This window comes from Phaethon lepturus, unplaced genomic scaffold (assembly GCF_000687285.1).
Source record: "Phaethon lepturus isolate BGI_N335 unplaced genomic scaffold, ASM68728v1 scaffold5835, whole genome shotgun sequence".
In the NCBI taxonomy this organism is placed as follows: Eukaryota; Metazoa; Chordata; class Aves; order Phaethontiformes; family Phaethontidae; genus Phaethon; species Phaethon lepturus.
In genome coordinates, this window is record NW_010539833.1 from 113,762 (window position 1) to 140,986 (window position 27,225).

The window sequence follows — 27,225 nt, forward strand, 5'->3', positions numbered from 1 at the left end:
ATTTCTTCATTCCAAAATCATCTATATATTATTAATCGCACTCCCTGTTTAATAATAAGTATCAATTACATAGTTTGCCAAGGATGACCTGGAGGAATATCTAGCAGAACCTAATGGACATTTGTAAAATTTCAAAACATGTTTTCAATCAACCATAAAAATAGAATGCTGTAGTGCTTGCTAACAATGCATTTATTTTTCAGCCATAAAATCTCACACCGGTCATTACCACTGCATTATTAGTTCACTGTAAAAATTAATTTCCCCTCAAAAGAGAAAAAATGTAGACTTCTCCTGCAGCAGTCTTTTATCAAAATGCATATTTCTCTAAAAAAAAACTATCGAAACAGGAAGGCTGCAGAAATCAAAAATTGGAATCATAGGATCACAGAATAGTTGAGGTTGGAAAGAACCTTTAAAGGGCATCTAGTCCAACCCCCCTGCAATGAGCAGGGACATCTTCAACTAGATCAGGTTGCTCAGAGCCCCGTCCAACCTGACCTTGAATGTTGCCAGGGATGGGGCACCTACCACCTCTCTGGGAATCCTGTGCCAGTGAAAAACTTCCTTATAGCTACCCTCTTTTAGTTTAAAACCATTATCCCTTGTCCTATCACTACAGGCCCTGCTAAGATGTCTGTCCCATCTTTCTTATAAGCCCCTTTAAGAACTGAAGGGCTTCAATAAGGTCTCCCTGGGGCCTTCTCTTCTCCAGGCTGAACAACCCCCACATCTCTCAGCCTGCCCTCACAGGAGAGGTGTTCCAGTCCTCTGATCATTTCTGTGGCCCTCCTCTGGACCTGCTCCAACAGGTCCATGTCTTTCCTGTGCTGAGGGCTCCAGAGCTGGACACAATACTCCAGGTGGGGTCTCACCAGAGCGGAGTAGAGAGGCAGAATCACCCACTTTGACCTGCTGTCCACACTTCTTTGGATGCAGCCCAGGATGTGGTTGGTTTTCTGGGCTGTGAGCATACATTGCAGGCTCATATTCAGCTTTTCATACACCAGTACCCACAAGTCCTTCTCGGCAGGGCTGCTCTCAATCCCTTCATCCCCAGCCTGTACTGATACTGGGGATTGCCCCAACCCAGGTGCAGGACCCTGCACTTGGCCTTGTTGAACCTCATGACATTCACACGGGCCCATTCCTCGAGCTTGTCCAGGTCCCTCTGGATGGCATCCTGTCCCTCAGGTGTGTCAGCCACACCACTCATCTTGGTGTCATCTGCAAACTTGCTGAAGAGTGCACTCGATCCCATTGTCTATGTCATTGATGAAGATATTAAACAGTACTTGTCCCAACACAGACCACTGAGGGGCTCATCACTGATCTCCATCTGAACATTGAGCCATTGACCACTACCCTCTGGATGTGACCATCCAACCAATTCCTCATCCACTGAACCGTCGGGCCATGAAATCCAGATCTCTCCAATTTAGAGAGAAGGATGTTGTGGAGGACTGTGTCAAAGGCCTTACAGAATTCCAGCTAGATGAAATCCATAGCTGTTCCCTTGTCCGCTGATGTGGTCACTCCATCATAGAAAGCCACTAGGTTGGTCAGGCAGGATTTGCCCTTGGTGAAGCCATGCTGGCTGTCTCGAATCACCTCCCTGTCCTCCATGTGCCTTAGCATAGCTTCTAGGAGGATCTCTTCCATGATCTTCCCAGGCACAGAGCTGAAGCTGATAGATCAGTAGTTCCCAGGGTCCTCCTTTCTACCTTTTTTAAAAATGGATGCAATTAATGTTTCAGGGTCTGTTGATGTTTTCTTCTAAAAGCTGGTGAGCAGGTTTTTCCAATATTATTGAAATTATTAGTGGAAATAAAAAATCATCTTCAAGGATTTAATTGGTTCTGATTAAATTTATAAGCCAAACTGTTTGATTTCCATCACATGCTATGGAAACTTTTCACAATGGCTTCCTTGGAATAAGTCCTACTCAAGTTAGAAGGAACTGAACGTGCTTGTAAATTCTGAAAGGTGGCTGAGCAGTGCATATTTCTTGTAAATATGTCTCCTTTCTGTTTAGGAAGTGTAAGTGAATTTGTTTACAACATAAGATGGGTTGCTGTTTGCTTGGTGTTTCAGCTGCTACGGAGGTTTCCTTTTCATTTGATGTTGGAAATGGGCCTGTGGAAATCGTTGTTAGATCTCCCAACCAGCTCAATGATGACCAGTGGCATCGGGTCAACGCGGAGAGGAATGTCAAACAGGCCAGTCTTCAGGTAGACCAATTACCTCTGGAGGTCCGGAAAGCACCAACAGAAGGACACACACGTCTGGAATTGTATAGCCAGCTCTATGTTGGTAAGATGCAGAGTGGGTAACCAGGCTTTGCTCTCACATGCTTAACACTCTTGCCTCATGTTTTGCCAGGAGCTGTTAGTTTAATGTGAGAAGTTGCACTCCTGATGCACTTGCATGATGCCACAAGGTGAATAAAAAAAAAAGAAGAAAATACAAGCATGTTCATAATTACAGAAATAAGATCAACTAGAAGAAAAATATTCTGTGCAGGCAACTTGTCATTTTTGTCTTTCCCCACCTGCAGCTCCTAACTGAAAGTGCCTCTAACAGGCAGTATTGCCAAACTCCTTTTTTTCCAGGTGTTTCTCTCACACAGACCCACTTATTCACCACAGAAGTAAAAAATTCTGAATAGGTCTCACCAGGACTGCATGTGCCAGCAGTGCCCATCCTAGCCTTGGCAGCACTTTCAGCCTCTTTAAGTTTGAACACTGCCTGCGCTTTTGCATTCACAGCTCTCGCTGTGAATTCTTTTCCCTTTAGTTCCATGGGCAGTTTGCCCAGTCAATGTAGGAGGGCATCACACAGTGTTGCACAAATGCATCTCCTGGGACCAAGTTAGTCCAGCTGCTTTCTGGAGTTTCTGGTCTTTGCTACATTTGGGGAAGCTATTCCAGCAGCATTTGTATTTGTCTGACTGTTAGCCCTGGGGCTGTGAAGTGCAGACATGCCAAGTGCCATTAGCTGGAACCACAACTGCATGAAATGTTGAGCAAAGCAGCACTTTCCTACCGCGTTAGGTATCTGTTAACAGGAGAATAGGGAAGGGGGAAGGAAAAAAAGGCGTTTTTTTTTCCCATGTTAGTCAGGGTTCAACAGCAGAAATTAAAATGATGCATTCACTACCTTAGTAAACAGCACAGTGTCACTGCAAGCTGCATATAATGAGTCAGCAGATGTGCAGTCACTATTTACAAGCTCAGATTCTCCTTTATTGCTGACTGTGATCCAAATAAAAGGTAGTTTTAAAACAAGCTGAAATGTGAAGTTTGTTTAAAAGAGGGAGCCTTGACTTTTTGAAAGAAATACCAAGCCTTTTGCCAAAAACAGGAAGAGCTGGAATTTATTCCCCAGACTGAGTTCTTGGGGAATTGTTAATAATGATAATTTTTGTTGGTAGTTCTGAATTAATTGTAACACCAGCAATGTTTTGAAATACCTAATACCTTTATTGCCAAAAACTGAATATCCAAATCTGCACCAGATTTTCTTTCGTTCTGAATCATATACATTTCATGTAACCTGGTGATTGGAGCACACATATCACAGAACAGATTTAAGTCCTTACCCAGAGTCAGACAGAGAAGTGATTTGAGTTGGAGTGTCCCAAATGAGCACCCTGAACATTGGGGCCTGGACAGTAATACCGAACAAGAATTGGTTTGGTGCCTCCTGTTCCACTTTGTGTTCCACTTTCTGTAGAATAAATATCTATTCCTTGGGCCAGCAAGAGAGCCTGAGGGATGATGACTTCATGTCCTAGGAGCTAAGACAGTCACCACAAGGGGAAAGAAGGGAATTAGATTTCTTTTTCATCACTTCAGTGTGTATGAGTTTACATAGAAGGGAACCACACCAGAATGTCATCTGCCCTGTGCACTTGGCAGTGACCAAGCATTGCCTCCTCTTACTCTAAATCATCCAGTTACCATCTCTTTGGTTTGTATTTAGTCCTCTTCCCCACTCAGGTAAATATCAGCCTCTGTGCTCTGTGGTGACGAGCATTCAGATCTCCTCAGGGACTCTTCAGCACCTGCCACACTGCAGTAATCAGAGATGAGAGAATGAGGAGAAAGGATCACAGTCACTCATTGTTATTTGCTTGCATTTTTCAGGAGTTTTTTGTTTCTAATCCAGCCCCAGATAATAGACTTTTCTAGCTGAAATCACTTTTTTCAGCAAGTGTTTACTAGGAGGAATAAAGGAACAGTTCTTATTGACTGCGAAGAAAAGCCATCTCAACCCAGATTTTCAAATGCAGTTCTTCAGTGTTACATCCTTCACCCTATACTCAGGCAACTAAACAATATATGTGATGTTGTTTGGAAATGAACATCACTATTTCCTATTGCAACTGAGAGCAGCAATTTAAAAGTTTTCTTTCTTTCCTCATTATGGCTTTGAAAAATGTAATGCTGCATAACATATCATGGCATTATTATTATCATCCATCACCACTAATCATATGGAGAGTAAGGCTATACCTTAGCAATTGAGCCAAGCTCATTTCTTCCACTGTTATCTCTAAAAATCTTGACATTGAAATGAAATGAACTCTTACAGTGGAGGGCTAGAATCTCTAATGTTGAATCATTGTAAAGCAAACACACCTACTACTTATGCTTTCTTATGATATGGTATCAAAAGGTTAGGTTTCATTGATTTTGTTGTCATTAGGAAAAGGCAATTCCTTGCCTTTACAAAGAAGTTACTTATTTCCAGCTGTTGTCACAAGCTTAGCAGGATATTTCATGTAAAACAACAACAATAACATCTGTTCAGTGTTGTCTCACAGTTCTACATTCCCTCTCAGGTGCTGCAGGAGGCCAACGAGGCTTCCTAGGTTGCATTCGTTCATTAAGGATGAATGGGGTGACGCTGGACCTGGAAGAGAGAGCGAAAGTCACGCCAGGGGTGAAGCCTGGCTGCTCTGGCCATTGCACGAGCTATGGGATGTACTGCGCAAATGGCGGTAAATGTGTTGAGAAATACAACGGTTACTCCTGTGACTGCTCCAAAACTGCCTATGATGGACCATTTTGCATTAAAGGTAAATGCTTTAGTGCAGGAGGCAGAGTATGAGAGAACTATCTGCCTGAGAAAAAAACACTATAGGATCAATGCTTCAGCTTTTATTAATTAAACAAGTAAATCCTATTTAATACTTCTTACAAACAAGTCAAATTATACACCCAGGATTTAAATGTGATGATTTAAAACCACATCTCTCATTAGTACTAATATATGTTACTTATTTAAATCAAATAACACAACAACAAAATGCATCAGGAATAATCTAGCAGACTATATTGTGTAGTCTTGAGCTTTTGAACAATGAATTCCTACTAGCACATCTTGGTTACTTCTTTACAAAAATGATGGAATTAAACAAAAGCTACCTAGTCTTATTCAGAAACAAATTTGGAGATACATAGGTGTGAGCTTTGGGTTGAGTATCTTATAAATTGGGAGGCCAGTATTTGGATTAAAAATTTTACCCATCTGTAGCCAGATCTAGTCTTTTAGTAGCTCAAACTGGATTAGAGATTGAACTTGCTAGAGTAAGGGAAATGCACAGAGCTCCCACATCTATGTCAGTCCTTCAGAAATGCCTAAAGTATGTTCTAAATTTTCAAAAACAATGATTTTGAGACCAATTTACTGTGGACATTCATGCCTGCATATAAGAAAGAAAGTCAAGGAGTAAGGGAAAGAGGGATCTTACATACCAAAATCAAAGTGAGAATAAAGACACTGATTTATTTCAATAAGTTTTTTCTTATTTTGACCAGAAATTATTGTGACAAAGTAAATAGTAATGGACATATAATTCTCCAAGTGTTTGCACAGTTTGCAGGCTTTGTGGCCATTCGTTTCCCTTCCATTTCATAGGATATTCTCATTATATTCTTGAAATATTCTTCTCAACACCTCTAAAGGTTTTGTCACATTTCCCTGAGGTGCTAATATCTCTCAGCAGCTCTCTTTCACTGTGCTTTTATTGGTACACAAAATCATCCAATCTGTTGCTTTTCCTGATCATTTTAAAGCTTTCTCAAATGGTACTAATCCTACAGTTTCAACAAAAAAATGTGAAGGCTCTTCTCATCAGTATTTGTTATGTTAAAGAAACCTCTAGCCACATAAACTGCTCTTCTGCTTTTACGTTGCCCACTGTACCAAGAATCCTGCAGGCAGGCTGGGTCACCAGTCACCAAATTCCCTTCATGAAGGTGTCTTGGCAGTAGGGGAAAGCTCCTGTCCTTTGACATTCTGGTTTCCAACTCCTTCTTAACTTCTCTTTTTTTTTTCCACGTAAAACTTTGAGGATTACTTTGCAGATATCCATACCCTGCTACCTTCCAGGCACACTTAGAGGAAACAAGTTTGTAACAGAAGGAGGTAGTCGCAGTCTTTTTACCCAGTGCTGGGTTATGGACTGTATTTCCTCCACACATGCTTCAGCCACCTTCATTTATATACATATATATCCATCTTCATTTCATTTTATTATAACAGAGCTTTGTCCGTTGCTGATGTTGTTCACACATATAAGCACCCTCTTCTAAAAGCTAAGGGATAGTTTTCACAGCACCAGATATTTTGATTAATCTCTAGCATGATTATTTTATAAATTCCAATAAATATGATGTATTTCCAGTGCAGCAGAAGTGAAGCAGCTGCTGCTTTAGGTTTTTGGCTTTCACTATACTTGCATGCAGGAATTTCATCTTGTTTCATTATGCTATGTTGCTTCAAAGACAAATTAAAAACATGTCTATTACATTCAGGACTGCACATACAGTAACTCCTGAAAATGTGAGTACTGATTTCAGTTAATTTAGCAAATGATTTGTTGTAAGTTAAGAGTGGTAGTGCATATTTAGTATTTCTGTTCACTAGTGCAGTTATGTTAGAAGAAACCCATTCAGGCTGGAACTGGATCGGTCTCTTATAGATCACATGCATTGACTCAAGAAAAAATTTTAAAAAAATTGCTGCCATGCCATATTTAGTGAGTTCACTTTTTTTTTTTACTGTATTGACAAAATTAATCACTGGCTTTTATTTGTGTTTTTCTGTTTCTCTTATGGATAGATAAACCCCAAACTTCTGCCAAAACGAGCTCCAAGCTAAAGTGTTTTATTTTTCCTGGATGTGGAGCTAACAGAATAAAAAATAACACTAGGGGAATAATTGAGCACCTAACACAGACAAACCCTGGTTTTGGCTGGTCAGTAAGCAGTCATATCCACAGCAGTAAGATTATAATCTATTATACTGTAATATTCTCCTTATCAGCCTCCCAGTCCAGTCAAAGGCCCAGAGCTCTGACGGTGATACTTTGGCATGCAGTAAAACTTGCTGTAAGCTACTGCTGCTGGGCAGCACTGAGTCATGCAAAGGTACTCATGCTAGCATGGGGATCTTTGTACCACACAGTGTTGTGCCATTTAAATATGACATCAGATCTCTGCTTTAAATATCAAAACTATTCCAGGCTAAAAATATCTCTCTAAATCCTTCAGTCCTTATGTACAAAATGCAAATTACCAATTTCCTGTCTGTTAGTGCTGAAAACTGATGTACTCATCTAGGATATCCCCAAATATGATTTAGTGTGGGTGACTTCATGGGGCTTCTCTGTAGAAACAACAATGTTTCACTGGGATAAAGTTAGAGGATAGATTAAACACAAAATAGACTGGGTTTGGGGCATCCTGTGATCAAAATAATTGTAAAATCTCTGTAACAAACAGTGCTGATAATAAGATCTTTAGAACAGTAAATATTCAGCCCATTAAATTTTACATTGTAAATTTAACTTGCATTAAGCCTTTTAAATCAAGTAAAGCTGGAACATCTTATGCATGTTGTCAAACTCCCTTGACTTGTGAAAGAAGAGGATCCTACATTTTCTTTCTAATAGTAGTTCCTGGAATCTTGTACCATGTCCTCTAGGTCCATGAGGCAAGACTGGATGTATTTTCTAGATACAAAGGGCAAACATACAGTACTAATGACAAAAAAATAAATACTGGCAAAACAGCTGAATATATTTTAGTTAAAAAGATATTTTAAAAAATTATAAATACTGTAAAATTTGTTGGAAAATAGCAGGGAATCTTTACCTGCTTTCCCTGTAAAATAAAAATGTTATCTAAATTATATTTTCATTAATTTGAATGAATATATCACAATTCTGATATTTCAATTCATTTTTCATTAACACTTTGACACTTTCCCCTCTCTAAAAGCCCTGAAACATCTGTGAACATGTTTTTAAAGACTGTATTCTCTGTTTCCAACTAATTCCATTCCTTATAGCAAGGACATAGTTGAATACTGCTCTGTCATGGAATCATAGAATCATAGAATCTTTGGGTTGAAAGGACCTCTAAAGGGCATCTAGTCCACCCCCTGCAATGAGCAGGGACATCTTCAACTAGATCAGGTTGCTCAGAGCCCCGTCCAACCTGACCTTGAATGTTGCCAGGGATGGGGCACCTACCACCTCTCTGGCCAACCTGTTCCAGTGTTTCACCACCATCATTGTGAAAAATTTCTTCCTTATAGTTAGTCTAAATCTACCCTCTTTTAGTTTAAAACCATTATCCCTTGTCCTATCACTACAGGCTCTGCTGAGACATGTGTCCCATCTTTCCTATGGACCCCCTTTAAGTACCGGAAGGCTGCAATAAGGTCTCCCCGGGGCCTTCTCTTCTCCAGGCTGAACAACCCCCACATCTCTCAGCCTTTTCTTCCAGTTAGATGAAATCCATAGCTCTTCCCTTGTCCACTGATGCGGTCACTCCATCATAGAAGGCCTCTAGGTTGCTCAGGCAGCATTTGCCCTGGGTGAAGCCATGCTGGCTGTCTCGAATCACCTCCCTGTCCTCCATGTGCTTTAGCATAGCTTCTAGGAGGATCTCTTCCACGCTCTTCTCAGGCACAGAGGTGAGGCTGATAGATCAGTAGTTCCCAGGGTCCTCCTTGCTACCTTTTTTTTTAAAAATGGGCACAATGTTAAAAAACATTTAACTAGAAAAACTCCCTTTTTCTAGTTACCAGGACCTTCATCTGACTGCCATGACTTTTCAAATATCATGGAGAGTGACTTGGCAACTATGTCAGCCAATTCCCTCAGGACTCTGGGGTACATCTCATCAGGTTCCATAGACTTGTGCCTATTCAGATTCCTCAGGTGGTCACGAACCTGATCTTCTCTTACAGCGGGAGGGACTTTGCTCCTCCAGTCCTCATCTCGCAGGGCAATCCCTTGAAAGGTGTGGGAAGATACACTGCCAGTGAAGACTGAGCCAAAGAAGTCATTGAGTATCTCAGCCTTCTCCTCATCCATTGTTAACAGTGTGCCAGCCTTGCTCATCAAGGGGGGTACGCTTTCTTTGACCTTCCTTTTCTGACTGACATACCTATAGAAGCCCTTCTTATTACTCTTTGCATCCCTTGCCAAGTTCTGCTCCAACTCCACCTTGGCCCTCCTAACCTCAACCGTACACAAGCAGGCAGCATCCCTGTCCTCTTCCCAGGATACCTGTCCCTGCTTCTACTTCCTGTTCTTGCCCTTTGGTTTTCCCAGTAGGCCTCAACTCAGCCGTGCCAGCCCCTTGCCTTCTTTTCCTGATTTCTTACACCTGGGGATTGAGAGCTCTTGTGCTCTGTGGAAAGCAACCTTAAAGATCTGTCAGCTCTGTTCTGAATCACAGAATCATGAAGATTGGAAAGGACCTTCAAGATCATCAAGTCTGTTCCCTTGTCCCTGAGGGCAGTTTCCTCAGGGGGTCCTATTGACTAACTCCCTGAAAAGCTGGAATTTTGCTTTTCTAAAATTCAGCATCCTTCCTGGCTTTCCTCTTCGCCTGCCCCATATCCCTCAGGACTGTGAACTCCACCAGTGCATGATCACTGCAGCCCAGGCTGCCTCCAGTTTTGACGTCATCAATTGGCTCACATGCATTGGTGACCAACTGGCCCAGTATCGTATCCCCTCTGGTAGGGCTGTCTACTATCTGGCATAAGGAAGTTACCCTCCATGCACTCCAGGAGTCTCCTGGGTTGCCTACAGCTCACCGTGCTACTTTTCCAGGAGATGTCATGGTGGTTGAGGTCCCCCCAGCAGGACGGGAGCCTGTGAGCACAATGCCTCCTGTAGCTGGAGTAGGAAAGCTTCAATAGACTCCCCTTGATCGGGCGGCCTGTAATAGACACCAACCACAAGGTTCCCTTTGTTGCCTTGGTCCCTGATTCTTACCCATAAGCTTTCGACCTGCTCATGGCTGTTCTTCAGAAACAGCTCTTCACACTCTGTCCATTTTTTGACATCAAAGGCAATGCCTCTGCCCATCCTTCCTTGCCTGTCCCTTCTAAACAGACTGTAGCCATTGATAACCACACTGCAGTTGTGGGATTTGTCCCACCAAGTTTCAGCAATGGCAACGAGGTCACAGCTTTCTAGTAGCACGATGGCTTCCAGGTCCTCCTGTTTGCTGCCCGTGCTGTGTGCATTGATGTAGAGACACTTCAGCTGAGCTGTCAGCTGTGTCACCCTCTTAGAGGAACACCCCATCCCTTTAACCTTGGCATGTCATCCCACAGCTTGTCATGGGTAAACCTGATATTATCCCCCACCCCCTTCGAGTCTAGTTTAAAGCCCTGTCAATAAGTCCTTCTAGTTTGCAAGCAAAGACCCTCTTCCCCCTTTGAGAAAGGTTAATCCCATCTGATGCCAGCAAGCCAGGTGATGCTTAGGTTTTCACTTTTCACTTGTGGTTTTGTAACATGCACCACATTATGCAGTTGGATGCTGTGATTCTGGGTGAGTCTAATATGAGGCAAGCAAGAATCTTTTCCTTTGTTATCTTCACTAGGAATTCACGTCAGCTGCCAAGAAATAACAAGGTTAGTGCTTTGCACAACAAGCTAGGACTAGGTTTTGTTATTTTACTCCTCTGAGTGTATCTTCCAGGCCAAGTAGCTCTGTTGATCTGATAATCAATAGTGCCTGACTTCACATTCAAATCAGTACAAGATATTACCAGAAAAATATGCTGCTCAGCAGGAGTGAAAGGTCGCATATACCTTTCAATATACCACAGTCTTCTCTTCCTGTTGATTTTAATTTGCCACAGGAATGTTGTCTTATCCAAAAATTTTATTTTTATATTCAAGTCACTTCCCCATGGTAACCTTTTTGGGGTTGGTTATATACTGAAACTACTAGCAGAAGAAGCTATAGGAAAAATCCAAGGAAAAAACCCAATCATTACTATAAGGAATTCACCACACAGAGGTTCATAAGTAATAAACACACCTCACAATAAAAACAGACCTCGCATATTGTGTAATCTTTTGCTGTTGAAATCCATCCTTAGAGCCACTGACTGATGACTGACAAGAAATTGCATTTTCTCAAGCCTTATTAGCACTAGATCACGATGTGATTGATGTGGTAGTGGCCTGGAAATTACACTATTTTTTTACAAGGACAAAAAAAGTGCAAGAATGTAGCCTGACATCTATTTTAAATTTATTTTTGTTTTGTTTTTGGGACATATGCAATTGGCTTCGCTTCTTTCATTTCTCAGAGAAATTGTTCTGAGGAATAGCTGCAGTGTTTCTGCAGTCCTACAGATTGCTTTCTGCCCTTACTCTGTCCTTTCCTTAAGCATAAATTCTCTTTTTTTTTCTCCCACAGCTGTCCTATCATCATAAAAGCATTTCTTAGAAAACAATTATTTTTTGTTCATTTAAAAAACAAACTCTTTCCTTCCTTTAAACAAAAAGAGTGAAGTTCAAATGCTGAAATGGCTATGCAGGCTGTGTGGCAGAACTGTGATGTGGGGGGTCCTCCAGGGAGCAAATAATACCTCCTTTGCATATTGAAGTGCTGTGGGTCACCAGTAGAAGAACATATTGCCCACCACCAAGAGAGTGTGGCCAAAAATAAAAAATAGTTAAACACCTGGTGCTGTGACTCGTGTGCCTTCAGGTCTGCTGGAAGGGTAAATTCAAAGCTTACCAGTTTCTATGCAGTCACTCATCTTGCATCAACACTGAGGAAATGAGCACAGTGTAGCACACCTTTTTGTTTGTTTCAAGTAAAGCTCAGATTCACAGTGTGAGTTATTGCAATCCTTATGCCAGTTCAGCCTGAAGTCCTTCATGTTTGTTTTTAATTTGCATGAACCCTGAAAGCACTTACCATAGTATTGTCATGGTCAGATTTCCTTCCTTTCTTGCTCACTTCTCTGCCTCAAAGAGAAAAATCAGCTTTTTACTAGGCTGAGTGGACATAAAAAAGACATACCAGATCTGATGCTATGGCACATGGGTGAAGCAGCTCTGCACGCTTCCACAGGCTCTTAGACTGACACTTGATCATCTCCAAATTCTGCCCTGGTTATACTCATTCAGTTCCCTTTATTTTGCTGGTTGCAAATACATTTTATTGCTTTGATGTAAGTAATGGGCAGGTGATTGTTCAAGTGGTTTAAGGTAACTAACTTCTTCGTTTTCATGGTTTATAATCCAAGAACCTGGAAAATCAAGGCAACATTCCCTCCCACCCCCAAAATAATTCTGCTATACGTAACATGATCATGATCTGTTAACTGAAAGTTATATCACAAATTTTCCTTGGGTTGGGAATGTTAGGCTCCCAGTCTGGTAAGTCTGAATGCTGCAGTCAGGTTTTTCTACTTGTAGAACAAACTTTAGGACTTGAGTCTTAGCCTCTATTCAGTATATATATACTCACAAGAAAATATATACTTTATAAAGCTATTCCATTATTCTGTCCTGTTAATACTGCCTTATTAAACATGTGCAGCTTTGCTCTAGTGCTTTGAAAATCGCATTTCACTTAAGTCACAAGAATTCTTTTATTGGGAACTTTTTTTTTCTTTTTAAAGCAAAACATGCCTTCCCCATACTGCTTACATATCTCAAAGAGATATCAACCAGATTATAAACTGAACTTGCCAGCCCACTTCCCATCCATAATAAACTACTTATAAAATGCAAGGATTTCTTATTCTGTATACAGAAAGAAAATAAGTCAGGGTAATAAGTTAAAAAATACTAAGTCCCATCTCAGAAAATGTGATAAACTGTCCATTTCTTTATCAGATGACTATAATAAGCCTGTTCTGGTGTCATTGCTCACTGAATGCAAATGTTTTATGAAAGATGAGTAGTGTCGTGGTTTAGCCCCAGCCGGCAACTAAGCACCACGCAGCCACTCACTCACTCCCCCTCCCACAGTGGGGCAGGGAAGAGAATTAGGAGAAAAAAAACTCGTGGGTTGAGATAAACACGGTTTAATAGGACAGAAAGAAAGAAGGAAACAACAATGATAATACCAACACAGGAATGTACAAGAACAAGTGATGCCCAATACAGCGATTGCTCACCACCCGGCGATCTACAGCCCATCCCTGAGCAGTGATTTCCGCCCCCGGCCAACTCCAGTTTATGTACTGGGCATGACGTCGGATGGTAGGGAATATCTCTTTGGCCAGTCTGGGTCAGCTGTCCCAGCTGTGTCCCCTCCCAGCTCCCCGTGCACCCCCAGCCTGCTCGCCGGCAGGCCAGCACGAGAAGCTGGACTGTCCTTGACTGCTCAGCAACAACCCAAAACACCAGCACATTATCAACAATTTCTCATCCCAAATCCAAAACAGTCTCACGCTAGCTTCTGTGAAGAAAACCAGCTCTATCCTGGCTGAAACCAGGACAGTAGAGCAGCTTCAGCAACATTGCTGCTTGCGTGCCTGTGCAAAGGCAACTGAGAGATTTGAGGTTCTTGCACCAGCCACCCATGTGCAATATTTATACATCTGCATGCTCTTGGAGTAGTACTGGTACCTCACAAGCTGATAAGGTTTACAATAACTCTGTGATGTGGGAAAATGTTTTTATTATGATAATGCAGAAAGTGAACAAGATAATGGGGGAAGCAAGGAACTGCTCACTTTGAGAGTGGATACCTGTGGTACAGGAAGGAATTGAAGTCAGGTCTCACCTACCAAAGTTGTCACTCCAAATACTGTGCAATCATCAAATGGCAGTCTAATATTTCTCAAATGGCTCTTGCAAAGCTGCAAGTTTTTCTCTGAGGTTTACCTAGAGTGCACCTTCAGAGACTTCCTGGCAGGAAATAATGAAATCTGGCCTGTTGTATATTTGACATTACATTTTTCTTCATCCATCCTGTTTTATTTGATGAGCAGGATTTGAACCATTATGGATATTTCTGTTACAAGGGGGGCTCACTTTTCATTTAGATTCAGCAGAGAATACACAGCACAGCTCGCCATTCCTTTATTCTAAGCCTGCTGCCATAGACATCAGTTCAAACAGCTGTAGCTATAGAAAGAACTGTAGTAATTTCACATCTGTGCAAAATGAACCACAACTGAGATTTTCCTGACATTTTTAGGCTTTCCTGGGCATGTGCACTTTTGTCCAGGTATAGCAAGGTAGAATAAAAGGCTTTACAGACCTATTGTAGGAGGTGTGTTGCCTTAGGCTCTCCACATAGTTAATGGAGGTAGAAATAGTGGTTTCTGCAAAGAAGGTTCAGAACTCCACCTTACTCAGGTGTGCTAGACTGCTTCCTGGCACAATATACCTGCTAGCATTGACTAGGAAGACTTGGAGGTGTAATGAATCGGGTGGCTTAATCCCATCTTCCGTGGCACTCATCTTGTTCTCCTGAAGGTAGTGGGAAACTTTGTATGGATTTATGATCAGGCCCCATAGTTTCACTGGTGCACTTTATTTTACATATCCCCCGATTCTGATGGTGATTTGTTCAAGAAAGCTTTTTTCATACTGAGCACTGATACATTCATATAGAAGCAGCAAATCCCTGGTTGATTTGTATTCTATTAATACCAACAAGCAATTGCTGTATTTTGGTATTTTACTCCACACATAGAAAATTCAAACGTGCATTACAAATTATTATAGTAATGGCAGCCAGAATATGAGACTTGAGGATGTAGGACAAAACCTTTAAATCCCCAATTCTTGGCTTCACAAACTAAATACTGTGAGCCTGAAGGTGGAATAAAAAGTTGAGTGAGCTAACTAGATAAATTATAAGCATTACCAACTTCATAGCACTCAAAGTAAATTGTCTCCCAGATCAACATCTGTGAGATTTCTGACCCTTTACTGATGCCTTATGGCCAGGAAGTGTCTCAGCAAACAGTCTTAATCTTTGTGCCACAGCCTAGAAGTAGCTGCAATTTCTGGTGCTCTCTAGCACATTTTTAGCCACGAGCCAGACAAGCAAGCTGTAGTTAATCTATATTCAATATTCATAACTATATGAGAAATCAAAAAGGAAAGAAAATCATGCATTGGGAAAGAGATTTTTTCAACCATCTACATTGCCCTAACAATCTTTGTACATACATCAAGTGTTAGAACACCTCCAGGGACTGTTCTTGCTTAGGATTTTGAAAATGCTGCTTTTTACATCCAGAACCCCGTGCAGGAAAGACATAGCATTGAGCACTGGCAGGCAGCTTCACAGAATAATATTTTTAATTTAGCAAATCTGAGCAGGGCCAAGGAGGCATTTAGGGCCTTTAGCAGGGCCCCCCCAGATGGGACAAGCTTACAGCTGTAAGGTGGCATTTCAATCAGCCTTGTGAAACAAAGGGAGAATCTTTCTCTGCTGCAGTTTTCATGTGTCCTGACCAGGTTTTATAGTTGTCAGGATTTTGTCTCCAGATTCTGTAAGGCAGGGATTTTACCCTGTTACGGTCCATTAATAAGATTGCTTTGACGGCCCAGCCTCAAAAAAGCCAAATACAGTAATACCAGAGAAGCAACCAGCATACTTTCTCCTTGGTCCCCAGGTAAAAGATGACACAAGCCAGGTCTTGAGTGTATTTGGAAAAACGTGAGATTGCAGTTGTGAGAGAGTAATAGCTGTCCTACTGCAGAAGGTATATTCCACCTCTCAGTGCCACTCTTGAAAAACTCCTGTGTTGAAACTGGGGGCTTTTTTGGGGGTGGGGAGATTTTTTGGTAGCTCCACTGATCTGTTGTTTCTTTATTTATTAGGAGTAATATCTTGCACTTGATTCATGACAATCCCTGTTAACATTCCTATCCCAACTGTCAGCACAGAGCCAACTCAATTACCATAAAGCCTGACGAGTTCTGTTTCATTTATATATACACGTCCAGATAGAAAATCTTGTGAAGCTGTGTTCAGCCACACCTGTGCCATGATGGTAATGCTTTACACAGATGGGGAAAAAGTAATGGAGAAAGGTGTGACTGAGTGCATGGCTACCAGTATCATTATAGCTGTCTGAGAAGACAAGAACCAACACTGACATTTCACTGATGTTAAAGCAGCAGCAAAGGAGAACCAGGTTCCTCCTTATGTTTTCTTAGGTCTACAACACTGGCCTAGAAATGTCATGAGATTGTGGATTTTTCTTAAAAGAAATGGGGTTTTTTGTTGCTGTTTGGCTTTTTCGTCCAGTCTTTCACTCCTGATCCCAGACAGAATGAGAGTGACCAAAGAATTCTAACCATCAAAATAGTTCTGGATACATGTGCATTTTGTGTGGAAGTTTTGGATCAGCTTTTGCTTCATCCCTTTTCAAATTGAAGCTGGACAGTTTTATAAAATATGTGCAGTTCACACTGGGGATATGCATCTTGCTTGATAAAATAATTTCTAATGATCCACAATTCCCGTTATGGGTTCCTGTACAAAGCAAGCCCAAACTGTATGTATTTGCAAAGTCTGTCAACAGAGGATGACTGCGCTGCATACTGGTGTAGAAATAGGTACTGTTACCACCACAGTCATTTCACCAAGGCATCTGCCCCAAAGGGCAGTTTGCAAAGGAAGCCTTCACTATGCCTTGTGCCTGATCTTCCAAGATTCATCTTTTCAGATAGCTTTTGGAATATTACAAAAAAAAGCAGAGGGTGGTGCATGGAAACCTCCACCACGTTTCAGCAGCAGGGTTTGTGCTGCATTTTACCCATTTTGTTCAGGCAGCTTGAATGGTTTTCTGAATGGAGGACTTTGATATTCCCTCTAACAGAGCTTCAGGAAGATGATAAGCTTGTGACCTCCAAGTAGATAGTTTTTTCATTGATCAGTCCTCAGTCAGCATTTCCAAGTCATCTTATAGCTGCATTCAGTATAGAGGAAATTATCTTCTAGCTTTTTCTAGTATTTCCTAACAGTTTAAACAGCCTGCTCCTGTGAGCCTCTGAGCACTTTGTGGCCCTGAAGCGTAATCATGTGCATCAACCTCTTTGCTGAGCTGGAACTTGAGGGTATTCAACATCTTCCTGTTGAGGGCCTAATACACTCACACAGCCAAAGTGAGCCTTCCTCTTACCCTTCCTCTTAAAAAATGTGAGGAGAATTTCAAGGTTCATTACAATAACTTGTATATCTAATAATACAGCTATACTGAAAATTATTTTCTCAGCACAAATCAATTTAAATGTACAGAACACCCTTTTCTCCAGTGTGAAACCCTTTTGGAAAAAAGTCTTACCATTTCAGAGAGCACCATTTACTTAAAGATTTCTTTGCAGTAATGAACATTTAAAGTAGCAATTAATAACATTTACAGCTCTCGAAAAACACGTTGCATGCTTTCCACTTCAGCGCAGAGCAGTGCTGAGGTCAGGAGTGAAGGTCCCAGCGCGTGAGGCCCTAGGCAAGTATAGCACCAGGCAATCCCGAAGATCACTCCTAAAATAAAAGTCACGACAAGAAGTAAACAGGCTGGAGGTGAACGTAAGTTTGCATCAGTATGCCACGTGCATGTGCAGAGCCTCCTCAGGGGCTGCGGTCCCCACCAGCACAGTGGCAGTGTCAGACAGCAGGGCTGCCTGCATGCTGGGGCCCAGACAGTGGCTCTGGAGGGCAGCTCTGCCAGTGCCACGGCAGCATAATTGATACAGCATCAAGGAGCAGCTTGCGTGAGCTATAAGCAGAGGTTGAAGAAGAATAAATTAGCGGTCACAGGGATATTTTTAAGCTAGTCTTGCAAATACTTAGAGCTACAGTGTACACTACTTTAGATTTGTATATGCTAATGCTTATTTTCAACATTGCTGTTAACAGCAGAAGGCATCACATTTGGGGGAAGTATTTTCAGGATAGGGCCCTTCATTTTTAATCCAGGAGTACTTAAGTTCAGTCTACTGCAAAATGTAGTTCTTAAACTGAATTGCCTCTCCCATAACTGCTTCAGGGTGATTTAAGGTTTCTGCTATAAAATGGAAGTTACAAGTCCATCAGAATGATCAAATTATTTATAGCACCTTGGGACCACAACTTGTCTCCATGTTTTATATGGCCGCACACTGTCAATGACTATGATATTCTGAGTTTTGAAGAATTTTTATATGGTAACAGGAAAACGTAAAGCTTTTCCAGCACGAGATTTAGCAAAATTCTGGAAAGGAGCATCAGTAAAGTCTATCATAATTTTACCTGTCTTCTTATCTTTTCTCTGCTCAGAGTCTGCAGGCTCATTCCTGACTTGCACTGTATCATTGCACATCTTGTAAAATTGACATCCTGCTTCATACGTTTTGAGATAAAGACTTTTCTTAGAATTGCATGAAGACTCCAAATGTTAAAAGGGGATAAAAATTAAATTTCTTTTTAAATAAAGATAGTGTGTTGATTGTTCAGAGTTTAGATGGGCAATTTTGTACCAGTGTGTGGCAACATTGCATCATGTAGGAAGGTATTAAATTATTTTTTAAATTTTTTTTAAGATTTTTTTTAAATGGCTGGCCACCTCTTCTATTCATTATTTAATCACTTATGAAACGTTCATAAAGACACCTTCTTAATTAGGTTCACATGTAATTTTAAAATTTCCTGTAATGATGTTGTCACAGACAGCAAAGCCTGTCCAGGACCACAGTGTCACTAAATGAATGACTGCCTTAGGAAGCCAGTCCAGCAATCCCCAGTGTTATACATTACCACTAGTAAGCAACTGTGCTGTGATTCCCATAGGAGGCTATCAAAGTCAGCATTCACTGTAAGAATGTCAACCTTGAATTATGTTTATAATGTTAAGAAATAGGCAGGACTGCATTATTGTGAAAAGTAATAACAATTCTTTTTCAACTGAAAGTATTAATTCTGCCAAAAACAGTTTTATTTTCTGTTAAGAGTATCGAAACATGACATTTTGTCTTGGATTGTTTTGAAAACTTTGTCTGTGTAGCACCTCCCGGGAGCTACAGTTCAGGTGTCTCTTGCCTTTTTCCCCACTGAGTCAAGCTCCCTAGTTAATTTTCTCTCCCGTAAGGGTGTACTGGTTATGCAGTTCTCATGAAGGATTGTGCTAGCACAGGACATTTTCTAGTGTTGTGTCCAATCCTATTTCAAATATTTGAGATGCTGGAATCACCATCGTTCCTTTGTGAGGTCCTTCCAAGTTCACTCGAATCTACTGGTCAGGATTGCTAGTTTTCCTTTTGCTTGACAGTGTTTGCTTACTATATGCCCCTTAAATCTCTCTCCCTTGTATTTCCTTCTTTGGAACATTATCTGCTGCAAGACCTCAATGAGAATAAACCTAAAACGTGGTTCTTCTGGTTTGTAGTATTTATATGAGATACAGGCATAGATTTTCTGTGTGACCTAAAGGAAATCTTTCCTTTGCTCTGTGAATCCAGGTACACACCAATAAAATGGAGATTGTCCTTTTCATTCTTGTTGGAAAATAGTGAGGGTCTTCACCTAAATATTGACAAAGAGCTTAAATAATGCAGCAGTAGAAACATGCACAGATTAGTACCGCTCACACCAGTAGCAATATGTTTCATCTAAAAGTTGTCAGCAGGTTTAATTTCTCTTTTGCTTTTTTTTTTTTCCTTATGTTCAAGATGTTGGAGCATTTTTTGAAGAGGGAATGTGGCTTCGTTACAACTTCCATTCTCCAGGAACTAGCATGAAGGATTTAGTTAGCCGAACACTTTTGAGTTCTACAGATCCTGAGACCACAGTGCCCAACCTCAACTTGAATAAAGAAGAGCTCAGCTTCAGCTTCAGTACCACCAAGTCCCCTTGTGTCCTATTGTACATCAGCTCCTACACCCAGGACTTCATGGCTGTGCTTGTCAAGCCATCTGGTAAGCAACTGCTCTGGGCTCTCTCCATTTAAGGCACAACTGGTGGCAACAGTTGTTGACAACACTAGGCTGGCATTCAGCTGAAGGTCTGAAATAATCTGGAACTCTCTTCATCCTTGTCACGTAAAAGTAAAGTATATGGGACCTAAACCTATATTCTGCTCTACTACATTTTGTACTGGTGTAACTGTTCAATTCAGTAGGGTTTCACTCGCCAACCCTTCCTCTCAAAACAAAAAGAACAATCCCCCCCCAAAAATGCTATAAGAGTCAGATCCATGCCATGAACTAGCATTATGGAGGGGACAATTACATCCATATGTAGGCACCTTAATCGCTGAAGTCATGGCAATATCACCAGTAGTCAGTGGAAAGTGACTGTTCTTCTGAAAATCTGACTACTTAACAAGGTGGGTAAAACAGGTTTGTAGCACAGTATATAAGGTCCTAAACATTTTGGTGATGGTTGAATGTTGGATATGGACCACTTTCTGTTACAATATCAAAACAGAATATATCTCGATTACAAACAGTGTCTTAGTATCCCATGAAAATCATACTTAGGATGATTTTACTACTATTCTCTTCTATGGGATAAGTTAATATCAGTATTCCACATGTCAGTCAAATTTTTCCCTTCATGGGGGAAAAAGAAGGTGCATGACAGCAATCCCACATCACATTGTAACTATAGTTACAAAGGTCTAGGACTGCTCCTTTGGGCCAGAATATTTCAGGTTTTGATCAATAATGGGGTCTGCATTTCCCTTTTCAAGCACCCTTCTTTTTAATCAAACATTAAAATTTGTTATTAAGAGAAAACACTTCTGTTTTGTTCAGAAAAGAAAAATGTGTCTGGCAGTATGTCATGAATATCAGTTACCCACTTTGGACTATACTTTTCTAACAATATAACCTGAGTTTTTCATTTCACCATGTATTATTAGATTTCCATAAACGTACAGATGGTCACCCATCAACAACAATTAAATGTGAGAATAAGAAAGTCTCTTGTGTAGATTATATATCAGTGTTAATTAGTTGTAATTTTGCCTTTATTCAATGCATATCAATGGTTTATTCTTTAGAACACATCATGCTTTGTATAATTTCAAATAATTTTGCTGCAGCAAGGATAATAATCTCAACAATAAAGTGCTACTTGATGTGCTCATATTTGTACCAATTGTCCATATTGTTCAAGGCATAGCTCTGATTTGTTTGGTTTGCAATCTGGAGTGTTTACAAACACTTTGGTTTTGAGATGCTGGTCATTGTCACACATCTGGGTTATAAAACAGAAGCATTTTTCAACCCAGTAGTTTTCTAATCTCACACACTAGCTCTTCCTCTGCAGAGACCAGCTCTGAGAACAATGTAAGTGTAAAATGATAACAGCTGTAGGTGAAAATAAAGAGGGGAAAATAGCTGGTAAATAAAGATCAAAATACCTGAGGGTGCTTTTCACATTTCTTTCACTAGGGAATCTGCAAATTCGGTACAGCCTAGGAGGCACCAAAGACCCCTATAACATTGATGTTGACCACAGAAACGTGGCAAATGGACAGCCCCATACTGTTAATATCACACGGAACGGATGGGACATAGTACTGCAGGTAAGTTGTAGGTTTGGTTCCATCACTTGTAACTTGTAGCATCTTCTATCTTGATGGTCTCCATCACTTTGAAGGTATCAGTACCATTTAGGAAATAAAAAGTATGATAGATGGGGTTCTGCCTGCAGATTGCACTCCTAGGAGTTAACAAAAGCTATTCTCTCCCTCTGTTGCATTGAATGATGTTGTTTCAAAGTCTTTGTTCTGGTGCCATGACAGCTGGGCTAATACAGGTGTCACTGTAGGTGCTCGAGGGTATCAGAGACATCTGGGCTGATAGATAACACGGGACTTAGGATAAAACCTGCACCATTCTGGAACAGCAGCTGGAAGCCAGGAGGGATACCCTACAGCATCTTAAATGGCAGTAGAGCCTGATGCAGAGACAACTGAATATCAAGCCATAAGTCCTGAGTCTGCAAGGGAGAATGTCTTTACATTTAAATTTACCCTGCAGTCCAGTGAAATTGGAAGCTGTTCTGCAAAGATGAACAGATGCTTAAGTGTTTGTGTGACAGGAGTCTAAGACAAAGAATGTTATTGAAGGCACATAGCTCTGGCTTATTTAGTTTTTGGTACAGCACAGGCAGGAACTTCATCTCTCTGTATCTCAGTTTACAAACCTTTGAGATAATATAATACTATTTAAATAACTGAGGGGAGCGCTGCAAGAAGCAATCAATGTTTCCAGACAGCTTTCTCTCTGTGGTCATTACAGCACTCTGTTTTCATTCCCTGGTTGTCACATCTGCAAACATGGAAATTACAGCAGGGTATGAGAACAGTTTTGTTAGAAGAGTCATCAGGTGGATGGTATAGATTAATCTGGATTTGATAGTTCATAAGAAGGAAACAAAAACCAGTAACAAATGAAATATAAAAAGAGGAAGTCTCTTTGGGAACCAAGCCAAAAGGTGAAGGATAGTACCTGTCACAGTATTATCTACCTAAAGATTAAAATAGCTCCCTGACAGTTATTGTTTCAAGGCATCAAAAGGAAACCTTTTCAGTGCATTACAATGTCATTTGACTGAGACTCTTGGTAATCAGAGTAACACTGGTTGCACTGAAGTAGAATTGTCATAAAATTATTTGCAAAATGCCAGCTAATCTAAAAAATATGTAGGTGATACATCCAAACACTTTTCAGGCTTTTGGAGGTTGGGAGAGGTATATATTGATATATGCATCTTTCTTGCATGCTGTTACATTTGGATTTATTTCTCTTACTGCTAAATGGAAGCTAAAGAATACCTACAGTTAGGTTGCCTTCTGCTGTTAAAAGCTTCTATTTTGGGGAGGTATGGCATGTTTCTTATGGAGTCATAGCTGGCTGATTTAGTTAGCTGTAAAACTAAATAAATGATTTTCTGGAAGGATCAGATGAGATAACTTGCTCAGTTGGAAAATACGTACACAGTTAAATATTCCAGCCTTGCTTCAACTTATATATATTTGGGGCCCAACCATTTTTTTTCCCCAGTGTTTTATGAGACTGCTACCTATCTAGGGCTTTAAAGGGCCAGAAACATTTTGGTTAGTGTTGCTCTGCTGGGGTAAAAATTTCTTAATCTAGCTAGTGTGCTTAAAACATAGCTGGTTTATGTAATCAGAAAGCATATACACTTGAGGTTTATTAAATCAGATGATCTGTCTGACGCACATGCAAGAACAGGGAAAGGAGGGACCCACACAAAGAAAATACAGAAATCCTACCCTTACTGTATCCTGAAACAGAAGATTTCTATGAAATTTTGTTTATTCTCCGTAAGGAGGTTGATCTTATCACTTACCTGGTTAAGTTCTGTAAATGAGAGAACTGATATGAGCAGAAATGGATCTGTTAATCATATTGTTCACTTGAAAATTAGTCCTGTTTTCAAATATAAACTCTTCAAGTTGTCTCAAAAGACAGAAGATATAAATACAAGTTTTCTCAGTATCCAGAGAACAAATCATAAAGTATGAGCTTTCTCTTGCAGATCTAAGCAATGAGCATTTGAGTAGACTTTTATTTCCTGCTAAATCCTTCTCCAACCTGATGAGCAGCTGGTTTCCTTGCTTTTAAAGAAGACAGCTTGCTTGCCAGGTGCTGTTGCTCACACTTCCACAACACTACATGGCATAAATGTGTCACAGGAAGTATTTATTTCTCATCAAAGTTTCAATTCAAGAGCATTCAGTTAGTATTTTTGAGATCTTAACAGCAAGTTCATACTTGGAATACCTGTCTTTCTAACTTACTGTAATAACCCTGTAGTGCCAGAGAGACTTAAAAAATCTGCAGCCAGGCAATAAATTGCTACAATATGAACTATGTGAATCTGAGTTTTATCATGATTCCCAGGTGTTTCACTTATATATAAATACAGTAAAAGACTCATTATTGAACTCAATGAGACCTCACCCCATGCTGGCAGACAGGAAACCACTGATTACTTACATAAAGTCAGAGTTACTGTCCAATCAATGAGTATTTGAGATGAGCTTTGAAATAAAGATATCCACCATATTGTATATCCATAAGGTAACAAACAAGAACAAAAATAAATATTTAGTGTGGATTGTTTTCATTAGAATTACATCCCTATTCTTAACATACCAAGAGAGTCAACACTAAAGGTTGTAGCAAAGACTCTGTCAAAAGGTTTTTATATTTCAGTTTTCTGCATTCACTGACTGCAGACAAATCAATACTTAGTTCTACATTAAATAACAAGCTCCCATTTGTGATGCCAGTGGTTTCTCAAGGCTAAGATTAAGGATATACAGTCACGAAAATGAAATTACATAAATTCAGGGACAAAGATCTACTTACATTCTGCTGTTTCTATGAGGTGGGCAAAATTAACATTTGCTATTAAGAATTCCTATTTCTTGCCTCTAGTAAAATACCAGATACTAGTAACTATGGCACACGTCCAAGGATGCATTAGTTCACCTGTGGCAAGAAAAAGCCCAGACTGACAGATACATTATCCCAGTAAATGACATTTCAAGAGCTCAGCTTTAGGTCATGGAGGGCAAGTTTTACTTTGTTAGACTTCATTGAAAGATTTCATGCTTCAGCAGCGTATTTTCCATATAATAAAACCAGATCACTCTATACCAAGTGTTCATGCGTGATTAATGCTTTTCTCACATGAGTAAAATCTTTTAGGAAAACTAAGAACAAAAACTCCCTAGCAGAGGTTCTGATCCAAAGTCCGTTGAAGTCAATGAAAGGCCTTCCATTGACTTCAGCAGGCTTTAAATTGTACCTTAAAGAACTGCAACAGTTGCATCCTTTGTGCAAGATTCATACCTCCTGCTTCTATGCATGTAGCCCGAGTAAACTAAGGGTGGCATCCAGATCAGAGATATTTCTGTTCTGTTGCACAAAGCTATATCAACATGTTACAAATTAAAAAAAAAAAAAACCCAAACCATATGATGTGCTTTAATTTTTGATGGAATAGAGCTGATAGTCAACAGATTTGGACTGGGCCTCTCAGCTTCCGTACTAAGATATTCTTGCACATTCTCAACAGATCTCCAGTTCTTCATACCTGCTTTAAAGCCTTTTCTAGGAATGGGTTATGAGTCACAGCTCCTAATGTCTTCTTTGTTCCTGAAAAGGATTAGACTTGAGTAACTTTTTCAGGACTCCAGTGTCCCAAATTCATCCATACACTTTCAGAACAACTATCAGCATCCAGTGCACATTAGCTCAGCAGACCATACGGAAGGATAGCTGACAGTTCATTCTTTCAATCTTGAACAATACTGAGAACTGTGGTAGAGAGACTAGACACAACAATACCATATATTCACAATGTTAATTACTGACTTCATTCAAAGTGAACTTAATTATGAGGCTGTATGGAAATCTTGACCTTATCTCAGCTGCTCATAAGATTGAGAATAATCCTGAAAATTTGTGTATGCAGATCTCCATTTTCCAGCTTCACCAGAAGCACGCAGTAGAAATACTCATCTTCTGTGAAAAATTATCAATTAAATATTTGACCCTTGCCCAAATGAAATCAATAGGAATCAGAGTTTTTGCAAGTCCATTCTCTTATTTTGACTTTGAATTTATTTTGATTTTTTACTACTTGAAAAGAGATAACATTTGCAAACTCCTAGGTGTTTAAAAAATTTAAATCATACAAAGTTACTTCAAAACTAATCTGAAGTACAAAAAAATGGTAAACATAATATCAATAAAATAAAATGGGTGAAGTGGAACAAAGCAGTCTGCATATAATCCCAAGCTTAAATGCAATGAATATATCACAGATTTTTATAATTGTAGATTAAATTTTGGTCTCATTAAAGGGAGTGGGAACTTTCTCATAGACCTCAGTGAGGCTATAATTTAACCTCCTACCATTATTGTTGCTGTAGAATAATACCTAACTATCATGTTTCATATATTTTGAAGTCCCAATAGAATACGATCACTCTGTTTGAACTCTTCCTTAACAGAGGCCATAAAATTTCACCAAATGATTTTCTGCAGCTAACCCAAAAAGTAATGATAGCAGTATAATACATTTCTAGAAAGACATTTTATCTAGCTTTAAAGACTTCAAATGATAGAAAATTTACCATATCCTTTGGCCATGTTTTCCAATGGTTGGTTAAGTGCCATTCCTGTAAATAATTCGCACCTAATTTACAGTTTGAATTCTGCAGACTACAGCATTTAACTTTGGGATCTTTGTGTCTATGTCTGATAGATGAAAGAATTGCTTGGTGCCAGGTGTCATTCCCTTTCACACTTTCTTAGAGATGCTGATTAAACTATCTTTTCATCTTGTCTGTAAGAAGCTAAATAAATTGAATTATTTTAGTTTACCATCAGAAGTACCGTTTTTGAGCCATAAAACAATTTTATAACTCTTCTCTGAAAACTTTTCCATTGAGTCACATTTTGAAAACCTTCACGCAAGGATTACACATGGTAATGGTAGTTATGGCATCAAAACAATGTAGAAACTCCTTTTTTTATTATTTATTTATTTATTTATTTTTCTGGGCAAGCACGCTGTCACAGCATCTTTTGGACAGTGCTGTAAATTCTCTAGACTCCTGACTGATTTGAAGACTGGTTTAACTAGCATTTCACTGACTGGTAGGGAATGGGGAAGTACTGTTCATGATTTGAAAGAAAACAGGCAGAGAGTATTAACAAATTCCATAGCAGCTGGCATGCATAAAATATGTTGTAAATATCCAGGACTTGAACCACAGGTGAACATTACACCACAAGTTAATACAATGCAACTGCAACCCTCTGCTTTTTTTTCTAATAATCGGGTATGCCTGTTACATTAAAAGTATATTTAATGAATTTCCAAGCAGGTTTTGCTTTGAAGAAAATAAAATAATTTGTTCTATTAATAGTAAAGTC

At 39.9% G+C, this 27,225-nt stretch overlaps 1 protein-coding gene across 1 annotated transcript in view; it reads left to right on the top strand.

The window, feature by feature from the left end:
• The window catches only part of CNTNAP2 (contactin associated protein-like 2), a gene marked incomplete at both ends in the record, with an annotated part of 148,741 nt that overhangs the window by 113,200 nt on the left and 8,316 nt on the right, over positions 1-27,225 (top strand). The window contains 4 exons of the mRNA XM_010287238.1: positions 2,095-2,313; positions 4,847-5,083; positions 19,966-20,211; positions 21,694-21,827. Coding sequence (XP_010285540.1) covers positions 2,095-2,313; positions 4,847-5,083; positions 19,966-20,211; positions 21,694-21,827 — 836 coding nt within the window. The remainder of the gene's footprint in view (positions 1-2,094; positions 2,314-4,846; positions 5,084-19,965; positions 20,212-21,693; positions 21,828-27,225) is intronic.